Source organism: Pithys albifrons, chromosome 3, assembly GCF_047495875.1.
Source record: "Pithys albifrons albifrons isolate INPA30051 chromosome 3, PitAlb_v1, whole genome shotgun sequence".
In the NCBI taxonomy this organism is placed as follows: Eukaryota; Metazoa; Chordata; class Aves; order Passeriformes; family Thamnophilidae; genus Pithys; species Pithys albifrons.
This window is the reverse complement of record NC_092460.1, coordinates 72,758,228-72,770,987: the sequence shown is the minus strand read 5'-3', so window position 1 is coordinate 72,770,987 and position 12,760 is coordinate 72,758,228. Positions and strand designations below refer to the sequence as shown.

Here is a 12,760-nt window from a genome sequence, read left to right as displayed (position 1 = left end):
CTCAATATTACTTGGTAGTTAACTACCAAATGAAACTTTCATATCTCTTGCCTAAGTAGTATTGAGGTCTTGCAAGAGCATCTGTCCTGTGAATCACTCTGTAGAATATTAAACTTGGTGAACTTTCATTTTCAGAATATTCAATTTTTGAACTGAACTACCATTTTTTTTTCTTTTCCTCAGGTCCTCCAGGCCCTCCTGGAGGTATAAGAGTAGAAGAAATTAGAGACACTGCTGTAGCACTTACCTGGAGTCGTGGAACAGACAATCATAGCCCTATTTCTAAATACACTATCCAATCAAAAACTTTTCTATCTGAAGAGTGGAAAGATGCCAAAACAGGTAAGAGGAATGCCAGAAGTAATAAATTCAATAGCTTTTGAAGTTTGATTGTTAAAAAGCTTGGCTAATCAGAGAATAGTTAAATTGAAAGGAAACCAGGGATGCTATTAATGTCTGCTGCAGAGTTGGGGAACAGGTACTGTCCTGTCGTGTGTTGTCAGCAAGTTTGTTCCCAGCATTTGGAGGGCCTGAACTGAATATCAAGAGATACAGAAAAGAACATGCCAAAATTGTTACCTGTTTTTTGCCTCTTTCCTTTTTGCTTGAAACATTCCACATCAACTGCTAGAATTGCAATATTGATTTACAAGTTAATTTAGATGACAAGCAGATGTCTTCTCTTCTGTATTTGTTATGGAGAAAGTTGTTTAAAATCATCTGCTTTTTCTTGGGAGCAGACTAAGTTCCACTTGCATTAAAATTGGCACTCCTAGAGAAAACAGAGCTAAAAGATTATCCTTCTAACCACTGGATGTCATCGTTGTGCCAAAAATTACAGTAAAGGAGGCACCTATCTGATCACAGGGCATGCTAGCTTTTTTTTTTTTATTTAACATATATGCATAAATTTTAAGATATTTTTGAACTTCTAGCATCTTTGAATGCTTTATGAAGGGTAGCATTGCCACAATTTATACAGAATTTTCCTATTAACATGATTCATTATCCTACCCTAATAAATTATAACTTAAGTGCTTTTCTTTGGAATTAGGAAATCACTTATTCAGCATTTCTAATACTAAGGTTATTAATAGTTTCAGTGATTGTCTTTCATTTGTCACTTGAAACTACAAATAGATGTGTGAGAAATAGAATGACATACTGACCTGAAAATCTGTTACATTTTTAGAGTAAAAAGCTAAAAATACTAGGCCTACTGCCTTAAATAATATTTTTCTTTTAGACTATGTAGCTCTACTGGATATAATTAACCTCCATCAGTACTAATACATGACTTACATGAAAGTAGCTTGGAAAATAAAACTAGAAGGTTCCCCAGTCCCTTCCTGTCTTTATGTCTTGTTTAATAGTTTCTGTAGGATAGATTTCTTTGAACTTTAAAAAAATAATTAATGTAAAAATGATAGCTGTTTGAATAACTGATTTTTTTTTCAGTAGCAGTACATGTTGGAGGGAGAATCCTTTTCAACCAGCCTCTGCTTTCTATAGGATAAATTATATTTATTTCCTGTTAGTTTTTTCTGGGAGGTTGTGTGTGTGGTTTTTTTTTGTTGGGTTTAGTTTTGTTTGTCTTCTTTTAGTGTTTTGGGGGTTTTCAAGGAAATAAAAACAAGATTGTAGGAAGATACAGGACAAATTTATGAATGGTGGGTGGCAACTCTGATACTGCTTCCTTTTGTGCTGCATGTTACTGGAACTAGAAGTGTATGTGTAGGAGATACAAGTGTTGGTTTCAGATCTTTGCTTTGTCTGGTCCAGAGCAGGCATTTGAAACCATCCCTCTTACATCTCAGGAAGATTACTTATTTGCAGTATAATAGACAAGATGGAATATGCTTCTCTGCATCTCTGAAGTTCTCTGCTTCATAGAACTGTTGAGCTACTCATTGAAATGTAGTCTGACTATGACTCTTACCCTGTAGCTTGTTGAGTGGGACTCACATCTTGAATGGGAGATTGTTTGATTCCCTTTTAAAGAAGGTAAAAGAAAAGATAGAAATTATTAATTTCTGAAAAGTTGAAGTTAACTTTTACAGTGTTTTCAAAATTGTAGCTTTTTCCTTTGAACCACGCTGAGGAATTTTGATAAACAGATGATTCCTTTAAAAAATAGCTAAAATCACCATTGTAACCATCATAGTAACTGGAACCACAACAACTTTTACTTTTTCACTCAGTGTTCACTTTCATCTGAAAGAAGCGTGATGAATATCCAAACTGATCTCTCATCAGTGTTTAGGCTGTCTGTTAATGCTGCTAATTTTCCATGTGTGGAACAAGAAAATATACTTTGGCATTGCACTTTGGAAATATTGTTGTTATTATTACTGCTTTCATTATTACAAGTCATTCATCTTGGGTTTCATAATACTGAGTGTGTTTTATGAAAGAAGTGTATTTTACTTCACAGTATGGAAATATGTGTGAATAGGTTATGTAATAAGTTGTTTATATTTATGGTGCTCTTTCCAGTTAAGGGGATCAAATTCTCACTGTGCTGAGGAATTTTAATTTCTCTGGGCATTTGTGGGACAGTAAAATCAAACTAAGACATTGAAAGTACCCCTGGAAAAGAAATGCAGATTTTTATCATGTCTCAGATGGCACAGAAGGTTTGCAATGGCTCTGCTGACTAGACAGAAAAATAATTTCAGTAAAGCTGAGGGAGAGTGGTGGGCAGGTAAATAGGAAAAAATAGAAAGTGTTTTTCTTTCTCCTTTAGGGCCTCACTTTGGAATGAAAAACTTAATGATCATTAGGAAGAGGACAGTTGTGTTAACAACCTAGTGCTTACACTGTTGTGCCCAGGTTTTTTGCAGGCATTGAATTCATATTTCAATTCCAAATCAGCTGCCTTTCTAGTATGGAATATCTCATTTCTCATCTCCCTCTGAACCCAAGAGTCTAATTTGACAAACAACTCTTGGCCCAACCAATAAATGAAAACACTCTCTCTTTCCTAAACTGCAGACAGCTATAGAAATAATCCCTGTTGTCTCTGATTTGTAGACAGTCCTGAGTTACTCATTTTATTTAAGGTAAAGAAGCTCATCTTTTTAAGACTAATGAAGTATTTTCACAGTAATTACAAAAACACCTATCATTGTTGGGTCAGAACTAGATAGCAAGTTGTAACATGCTCACTAATAAAGTGCACCACAGTAGGAACACATTTTATAAAGCACTCACTCTCTATCAATTTATTGAACACTACATGTCTAGCCCTTGTCTATCTCTATAATGAATTTTTATTTTACTGTATCTGCGTTCCAGATTTTTCATTGCATTTGTCTGTAGGTAAAACTAAATTCTACTCCTACAAAATATAATTAGAAAGGAAATCTCACATGTACTAGTTTACACCCTGTTGAAACTTACAAGTCTGGAAGGGTTTACACAAGATAGCATCATGGTTTTCAAATTCCCAGACCCTGCCATGAGTACTCCTTGTAAAATATGATATTCCTGATGTTCCATATCTAGTTTCCTCCCATTGGCTATGTGTGGTTGCGGAATAGTGGAAAGTTGTGCCAAAATCAACCACATTGTTGATGACCTTATTGTAAAAATGCTGTTTTCTAAAGCATTTAATCTTTTTTTTTTTTTTAGATCCATCAGATATCGAAGGAAATATGGAATCTGCTACAGTGATTGATTTGATTCCATGGATGGAATATGAGTTCCGGATAATTGCAACAAACACGCTGGGGACGGGAGAACCCAGTATGCCATCACAGAGGATTAGAACTGAAGGCGCTCGTACGTAAACAGAACATGTCGAGTTTTTTTAATGCATTTCTTAATTTTCACATTTTTATAAACAAGTGTTTTAGTTTTGGTTTTTATTTGAAAAAGGCACTTTGTAGGATCCAAGCCTAGAGAATATGTTTTCAGCTACCCATTACTATAGATTTTAGTAAGCAAATATCAAACTGCCCATAGCATCAAAGCTCACAGGAAAAAAAACATCATGATGTGGCAAATAATGCCTCCATTACTGGAACAGAATCATACTGTGTCTTTCAGAGATCCCCCACTGTATCTGTCTGTCAGATTATATGTGTATGAATGCGTGCACATGTTTGGGACCAAGGTACAAGAGAACACACATGTGTTTAACAAGGGAAATGTCCATCTGCCGTTTGGTTTGTATTCTAACTGAAGAGTACCTGATAGCATATGTGTTACACTGGATAATGCCAATCTTCTGTGATGGAAGGTTTGGTCTTCTTACTCAATGTCAAAGATGTGACATTATCCAACACAACATACACCCTTAGCAGTCTAATTGCTCAGTGTTAATAACTCAGAGCATATTTTTAAGTATACCCTTTAGGCTGAAGCACCTCCTTTTTAAAATGAATTATCCAAAATGAGGAATTGGATGTTGTTATTCAAGTTAATACATTCTGGTTTGACTGTGCAAAGGAGATAACAGCAGTTTTCTAGGAGGTAATGTATCACTGCAAAAAGTGTGTATCCAATAAAGCCTGTACACCACATACTAGCACCCATGTGCAATCTGGATATAATTGTTTTCCCATAGCTTGATATTTGAAACTAAAAATGAAAAGCCAAAGTGAAAAATTAAATTTTGCAATTACACCTGCTAGGTCATTGCTTTCAATGTATTTGAGTTGGAAATATAAAAACATTTATTAAACATACATTTGGTCCATTAAAATTTTTGTTGCTTAGGAAGAAAGGAAATAGAGTGGTTTAATTATTCTGTATAAAGAAGGAAGACCCTCAGAACTTTAATACTAAAATAAAAGGAAACTAGTGCCTAGAAAATGGCGTATTAACATCATATGTTTTATGACTCAACAACTGTCCTTGAAGGCCCAGGAATCTCACTGAGAAATCTTAACATGCTTCTTGGAATTCTTGGTGCAAAAGACATTTTTATAATGTCAGAAAAGACACAGATACACAGAGAAATAATGCTTACAGGTGGAATAGGGGTAGTGTCCTGCAGTTTACAGTGTGCCGTGCTCATGGCATTTCTTGTAGCCTCCCCAAAAATGGTATATCCTTCAGCAGCAGGATGCAATGCGTTTATAAGAACTAGTCTGTTTAGTCTGTTGTCTGATTCCCCAGGCACAGCACCACTGTCATCCCTGGAAGACTGTGAGACATCTTTTGGGAAACAAAGCAAAATGTTAATGTAGTCTTACTAGGCATCACTCAGCACTTCTTGCCATGACAAAATAGGGTATAAATCAGTTACCGTGCACAGAAGAACTGCGCCCAAGTGTGTTTTCTGCCAGGAGCTGGAATTTGTTATGAACAACAGTAGGATTTGGGTTGCATTGTCCGCATCAAGGGTACTACAGAGAGAGTATGCACAACTGCATGTACATTTTCATGTAAATCTCAAAAAGGTAAATAGCAGACAACAATCCATGTTCACACACTGTAAATTTTTTTAACATTTGTTCTGTGTTAAACAGCATCAAATAGTGCTGTGTCTTTGTTGTACTCTATGATGATAAAAAATATCTGTTAAACTCAGAAGTTCTCAATGTCTTTTTCAATTCTGAAGTCTCTCATCTTTTAGATAACTGTAACTTCAGTAACTTCTATTAGCATGCTAGGAATGTGTGCTATGATTTCTGGTTTTAATTAAGTCTGATTGCTTCATCAATAACATATCACAGTGATTTCTTGAAATTCAATGGATCAAAGTCTGCTTTAATGTATTTTAGCTTCCGGATGCATTAAGGTAGTTGTCTAAGTATAGTTTGTCTGAATTAGTAACCTGGTCTTAATGGAGAGAGAAAGCTGGGTTTAATGGCTGAGAGAATCAGGAAGATGCTTTTGAAAAGCGTGATTTGTGAGACGTCAAACACTCTTGAGTTCTCTTCTTTGGGAGGCCACTATCCTCTTTGACAGCTTAAACGTTCTAACAACCCTGTGCTTCTAACTTAGCACTAAAGCTATATACTTACAATAGGCAGTGTGACTACAAGGTCAAGTAAAATATTCAGGCTTCCTCTCAAATGGTCATACGTACACTTGGTCTTATTCTCCACTAATTTGTGTTCTGGAAAGCCAGATATAAATAACACAAACCATGGAGTATGCTGAGTTCAATTTTAAATGTATTGTTTCATATTTTTATCCTTTCTGAAAACATTAATTCTGCTCTGCTTTATGTTTCTCTTCAGCTGACCCTCAGGGAAGGCCTCAGCAAATGTCTTACTTACATAGTACAAGAGAACTTAGGAACTATCCCATTATTACCTTATGCCAATCGTTTACTAGTGGAGAAAATGCCCAGTCCTGTAAGAATTTTTAACCCAAAGAACATGTTGATAGAGATAGGGCATGTAGCTAATGCATGCACACCTAAGGCATATTTAAAACTAGCTTTGCTTATGTACGCCTAACCATTCTGAACATGCCAATCAAGAAGACATGTGCCACTAGTCTAGAACAGGACTAGGATGCCAGTGTTCCAAAGAGAGATCCATGGGTGTAACCTTACACATGGCAAGTAAACCCATTGAAGTGATTACAGATAAGGTAACTAGAAGTTCAGTCCTGGGTCCCTGAGCCCTTGACATACCAGTATCTGAGGAAGCACAGGAACAGTACACAGTGTTTCTCTTAAGACATATGAGAAATCTTCCATTCCTGAATATTGAATTAAATATTTGTAGACAATTTGGTGAAAAAGAGGAGTGATTGCTAGTTATGGTTAGTACTGGCATGTTTCCTGATACAGTAGCTATACATTAGTCTTGGCAAGACCACAGGCTCTCACAGCAATTACAGACTATCATTATTTTAATTGTGTGTGCCACGTGTGCTTGTTGGCTTTGCACGTAAAAAGAAAAGTAAATAGTGATCTTTTTACTGACTGCATACTTTGTAGTAATTTTTCTTGTCTCTTCTATTTCACTAGCTCCTAATGTGGCTCCCTCTGATGTCGGTGGAGGGGGTGGAAGCAATCGAGAGCTGACAATAACATGGATGGTATGCATTTCACTCGCAAAATGGCATGAAACTTACACTTCCTTGTATCTGATCTGGCTCCTCCTGAAACCATGGATGATTTGTCACTGGGTCTTGTGAGAGCAGGATTTGTACACAATATATAGGTTTTCGGACTTTCTCCTAAAAATACATAAGAAAGAATGAGGAAAACAGTACATCAGCTGTTTACATATTGACATTTTTAAAATATGATCTAAACCAGTCTAAAACAAAGAGATTGAAACAGATACTGACTATGATAGTGCATTGATGTGGCTGTATTCAAACCTTCTGCATATTGCATTTTTCTTTAAGGCTTTTTTTAAGTTACAGTGTGAATAGCTTGCAGAATTGCTTGCTGTAACTAAAAGTCTAAATCTTAATTATGATTTTAATGCATGGCACACAGATTAACAGGCTTAATTTTAGATCAAGAAAATATATGTAACTATTCTGTGAACTAGCCTGTCATAAAAAGCATGTTACCTTGTGACAATTCAGCCATTCATTGATATCCACATTCTAACAATGGTCTTTTCCTACAAGCTATTAATTCTTTAATGATTACATATTAAACAAAATAAAGAATAAGGGAAAAATATAACATTAATCTCAAAAATAGTGGAATATTTTTTTAATTAGAGTGTTACCAAAAAACCTTTTCAGTAACCAGAGTATTTTGAAAATTCCACTTCTTTTATATAGTGTATGTATTCAGTCCATGATATTTGTCTTTAAATGTCTATTATATATAGCTATATAAACATATAAATACTATCTTCATTCTGATATTGAAGCAATGTGTTTTGCAATTAACCTAACATAAGGCAAATTACATGATTTTTGTCTTTTGGGGAAGTTTGTTTCATATGTAGCAGGTTATTCACCTCTATGAAGAGTGCGTTTTCCTGTGGGAAATAATGTAAAAGTGTAATAATTCCAATAGCAACTTTGTTGTTGTTGTTTGGGGATTCTCCTTAAGAATGTACAAATTTTAATCCATATGCATATGAATTCTTTTTGTACTTAAGCGTGATCATGCCTCTTTTTGAGAGTCCTCAGCTATGACACAGAAACAGCCAACCCTGTGTTTGAACTAACAGATTTGGGCTTTCCTGGGTTTTTGGGTGGGTTTTGGTTTTGTTTTTTGTTTCGAGTTGTGTTCTTTCTTTTGTTTTGGTTTTAGTTTTTTATTTTTTGTTAGTTTGTTTTAAAATTTAGTTTGAAATACTTAGTCTTCCTAAGTATTTTAGCCATGAAGAAAATCTTTGTAAGTTTCTGAAAAAAGTAGGTCCTCAGTTCTGTTAATATATTGAAAAGGTTATTTATTAATTCAGTTAATAAGTTAGGAAGTAGACATGTCCTAATGGGCTTGATTCAGGTCTTTTTATGATAAGCAAAAGAGTATATGCAATGGAGAGATGCAAATGACCTAAAATATTTTGTTATTTCTATACAAGTGCTGTCTTATAAAAACTAACAAACTCCAGAGCCACTTCTTACATTGCATGTAAAAACCAATACTCATGCCATTTTCAATGTAGTGGAAATTTGGCTGTGACCAAATTAAAAAAAAAAAAGAGAATTATAATAATGAGAATAATGACTAGTGCAAGACAAGTACAAGATCATTTCTTTGTTTCCTGTACACCCAAGTAGATTTATAATTTCATTTTTTCTCTTACCTAATGTCATGCTTTTCACAACTATTCTGAGTCCCTCATTTAGTCAGACAAACTAAGCATGGCTTCACGTGCTTTTTTCCCAGGATTATTCCATACTACATCAGGCAAGTGTGTTTGAACAGAGGGTTTAGGTTTACAGAGTCTCAGACAGACAACAATATCTCTATCTATAAGGCTAAGATAAAGATGTATATTGATTTTCATAAATGTGCTGGCATTTGCATATGCTACTCTAAATAGTCCTTAATTAAGAAGAGAAGAACAAAATTTATGGCAGGTTCACATGTTGCTGCCAACCTCCTTTCAGCTTTTGTATGATTCATAAGCCCAGGTTGAATGAGACAGCCAGAGATGCAATCAAAGCTCTTCTAAGTCTTGTTTTGAAAGAAGAACTGAGAAGGAGAGCTAGGAGTGGCGTGCCCATTCTTCCTCATTTTCCCCCATTTGTCTTTCCCTCTTCCATTTTGTTTTTCAAATTTTTTAGTGGATGCTAAAAACTATTCAGCTACTTATACCTACTTACTATGTGCAGCCATTGAAGGACAAGCCGCTTTTTTTATTTAAGGCCTTCTAGAATATAATTTTTAAGCACCAGTCCTGGATTTCTAAAGTTTGCTCTGGCTGAAAGTCATTCTGAGACTAGGGCCTCATCCAGGCTGCTTACTTTGGCATATGAGAAAGAATTCTGGTTTATTTTAAGCAGCTAGATAAAGTGATAGATTCAGAAGGTGAACTGCACCTGAGTTTCATAAATTGTTGCTCAGAGTATCTCCACACATTGACTGAAGTGCTGCAGTAGTGGGCAAACACCTATAGAGAATAATTACTCTCTGTGTCACTGCTCCAGGACCTTTGCCTCAAGATAACCTATTTCATCTCTGTGAGGTTTCCATTAGGGAAAAATGTGATGCAGGAAGTTTATTTTCAAAGGATACTTTCATTCAGCCTCCAGATACACAGATGAATTATGTGATTTTGGCTGTTTGGGTGCAGTGTCTAATAGTTATGGTAAAGGCTCCATGGAATGAGGAGGAATCACTGAATGTAGGGCTTTGGTAAATCAAGCAAAACTCATTATAGCAGACTGTCTTCCATAAGTTTGCATTTTCCAGTATTCCTAAGATTAGGAAATTAGCTGTTGTTTTAAGAAATACTTTTAATAGGTACCTTTAATGCTCATGCTGAAAGTGGGAGTAATTTCATTGAAAGATTTACTAGTTAGAAGATAGGCAGACAGTCTAATTCAGCAACTGGATCCCCTTCATCATCAGTGAAAAGTGGTAGGATGAGTCATTCTTTGGAAGTGCCCGTCTTTTTTCATCAGTTTTGCCAGTTGCCTAGGTGATGAACTTTAGATAAATTAATATAATTTCAGCCAGCCATATAAATTTTCTCTCTGCTCTTTCTGTTTCACAACATTCATGTCCACACATATACATGGCTTAGTGTGTCTGTATTACCTATCCAGTATCCCTTAGACCTTAAGTCTTTTTTGCTAGCTACAGCGGTTTTAGTACACAATTATTCTTGCTTTCTTTGTGTGGGAGGTAACATGATGTGTGTTGCACTGAGTTCAGATGAGGAACAAAGTCTTAAAATGTTTTAGTAGCAAATACGCTGATACTGCAGGTCTATTTTTAAAGGGGTTAGGGGAAAGCCATAGAAGGAAACCAGGACAAAATGGAAGTTTAGTTCAGTGTTCTTCCAGTGAATGCATTGATACTTTCTGCATTATTTATATTTCATTCTAGACCCAGTTATTTAGCTGGCTACAAAAATTGATGTTTTATCTTTTGCCTCTCCAGCCTTTGTCGAGAGAATACCACTATGGCAATAACTTTGGTTACATAGTGGCTTTCAAGCCGTTTGGTGAGAAAGAATGGAGAAGAGTTACAGTTACTAATCCTGAAATTGGCCGATATGTGCACAAGGATGAATCAATGCCTCCTTCAACTCAGTATCAAGTAAAAGTGAAAGCTTTTAACAACAAAGGGGATGGGCCGTTCAGTCTCACTGCTGTCATTTATTCAGCACAAGATGGTGAGTAAAGGATCCAAATAAGGTTTACACTGAAGGTCCAGATCAGTACTGCCAATATCAGCAGAGAACCTGGTCCTTGACACTGATTTGTATAGCAGCCTACATGTTCAGCTGGGGGGGTGTATATTGCTCACGCAGAACATTTGCCATTGTTCTGCACAGACAGCTTCAGACTGCTTCCTACAGGATGCACAGTGCTTGGTTGAACTTCTTGTCCATGAGCGATACACAGAGGCATTCAAGATTCTTCACACAGCTTGTTAAAAGATTTAAGAATATAAAAAAAAGGAATTCTGATCTTCATACTGGTCACCTAAAACATTTACATCTTTATCCAGTAATGTCTCTGTGATCTTAATACATGTTTTTGACATATGTGTAATTCTTAACTTCTTAACAGACCACACTAACCCCTGTTATTCCAGTAGATTAGTATCAGAATTTAGTCCAAAACAGTGAAGGAATGATCGTTTGGTTGTACCTTGTTAAATTTCCAGCACATTTAGAGTCTAATATAAATTATCCCTGTCACATTCTTTATTCTGGTTTACATGTTAGAGCTATGAAGTAAATAATGTAATAGAAACCTCTTTGAAATTCCGCTAAGATATTTCTCTTAACTATTACTGGAATTATTTCACATGCTGTGATGTTTAGGATTGGAGTTTAAATGACTTTTCAAACTTAGAAGAAGAGAGAAAGTATTAGAAGAAAATTTACCTTAAATCAGTAGAAATATATACAACATCCTTAATTGCAACATCATCATTCAAGTTTGTTCTAAAAAATTAGTTTATTAATTTCTGCCAGAAACCCAAAGAATTGCTTGTATTTTTCTTTCCATAGAGGAAAATTTTCACAGTCAACAGATGTAGACCAAAGAGCCAAGAGGAGGGATATGATAAAAAGCTTCCGATTCTGTTCTTTATTCTGTATACTTTATAGAAGATTTATGTTCATGATTCCCATTAGCAGTAATGGGAACTTTGCACACAAATCAGCCACACAGAAAGAAAAGATAAGCAGTTCTTTTTTTTCTTAAGATAATTCAGGATTCAAACTTGCAACACTTACCTATCTGACCAGGCTAACACTAATCTTTTTTCTCTGAAAAGTGTACCTTAGGAAATAATCAAAAGCTGCTGAAGTAACACAAAGGTTATTTTTACAATTGTGTAAATGTGTTAGTAAATGGCTGTGGTGTAATGAAAGCACTATCTGCCACATAACACTTCAATATCCATCCTTTCTCAGAGGCTGTATCGACAGCTGACTAGTAAGCTCCCCTGTGTTTATGTTAGGATTATACTAACCATGTCAGGGATAGAAAGTGTGTTTGTATAGCTAAGTTCAGGGGCACGGTAGAGCCTAGTAGCTCCAAAAGACAGAGGAAAAGCAAATGTGTAGCAGCTTCCAGATAAAGAGGTCACTTGAGAGGCTGTTGATGTTCCACCATAGACTTTAGCAAAGTCCAGGCACCTGAAAAAAAACATTTCTGCTTAAATTCTGGCAGATGCAGACAGCAAAATGAATAGAAGCTCAGTGAATTTACTTCTTTGATTTCAATCACAAGAGTCCAAACTCTACCAGTAGGACTCACAGCTGCTGTGTGGAGCTGTAACACTGACTACTGCCCATACCAAATCCAGGAACTGCAGGGCAGGTTAGATGGGAATTTTCCAATAGATGTAACAGAATTTACTTCAAAGAGCATTCTGCAGAGTTTTCCTCTGGCATCAGAACTTAAACAAATCATCTCCATACTTTGTAGTGTGTTAACTGGCTGCCAGCTTGAACTTTGTATAGTTATGCTTAAGAGATAATTGTGTGATGACCACTATGTTTTCAGTGAAGAGAACATATTGTGAAGCCCAGAGATTACTTCTTTTATTGGTAGAATTACTGAATTTTAAGTCTGGACGAAAGCAACTGACTTCATCTTTCTGGCTCAGGAGAGACTGCAAAATATTTATAGAATGTAAATGTCAAATAGGGATATAAATTATTTGTAGCTCATAAACAAACATAAA

At 35.7% G+C, this 12,760-nt stretch overlaps 1 protein-coding gene across 1 annotated transcript in view; it reads left to right on the top strand.

Annotated features, from left to right (window-relative positions):
- The window catches only part of CNTN1 (contactin 1), a 223,267-nt gene that overhangs the window by 189,225 nt on the left and 21,282 nt on the right, over positions 1-12,760 (top strand). Inside the window, exons 16-19 of the mRNA XM_071552378.1 lie at positions 184-342; positions 3,634-3,783; positions 6,935-7,005; positions 10,496-10,730. Of these exons, the coding sequence (XP_071408479.1) occupies positions 184-342; positions 3,634-3,783; positions 6,935-7,005; positions 10,496-10,730 (615 nt within the window). The remainder of the gene's footprint in view (positions 1-183; positions 343-3,633; positions 3,784-6,934; positions 7,006-10,495; positions 10,731-12,760) is intronic.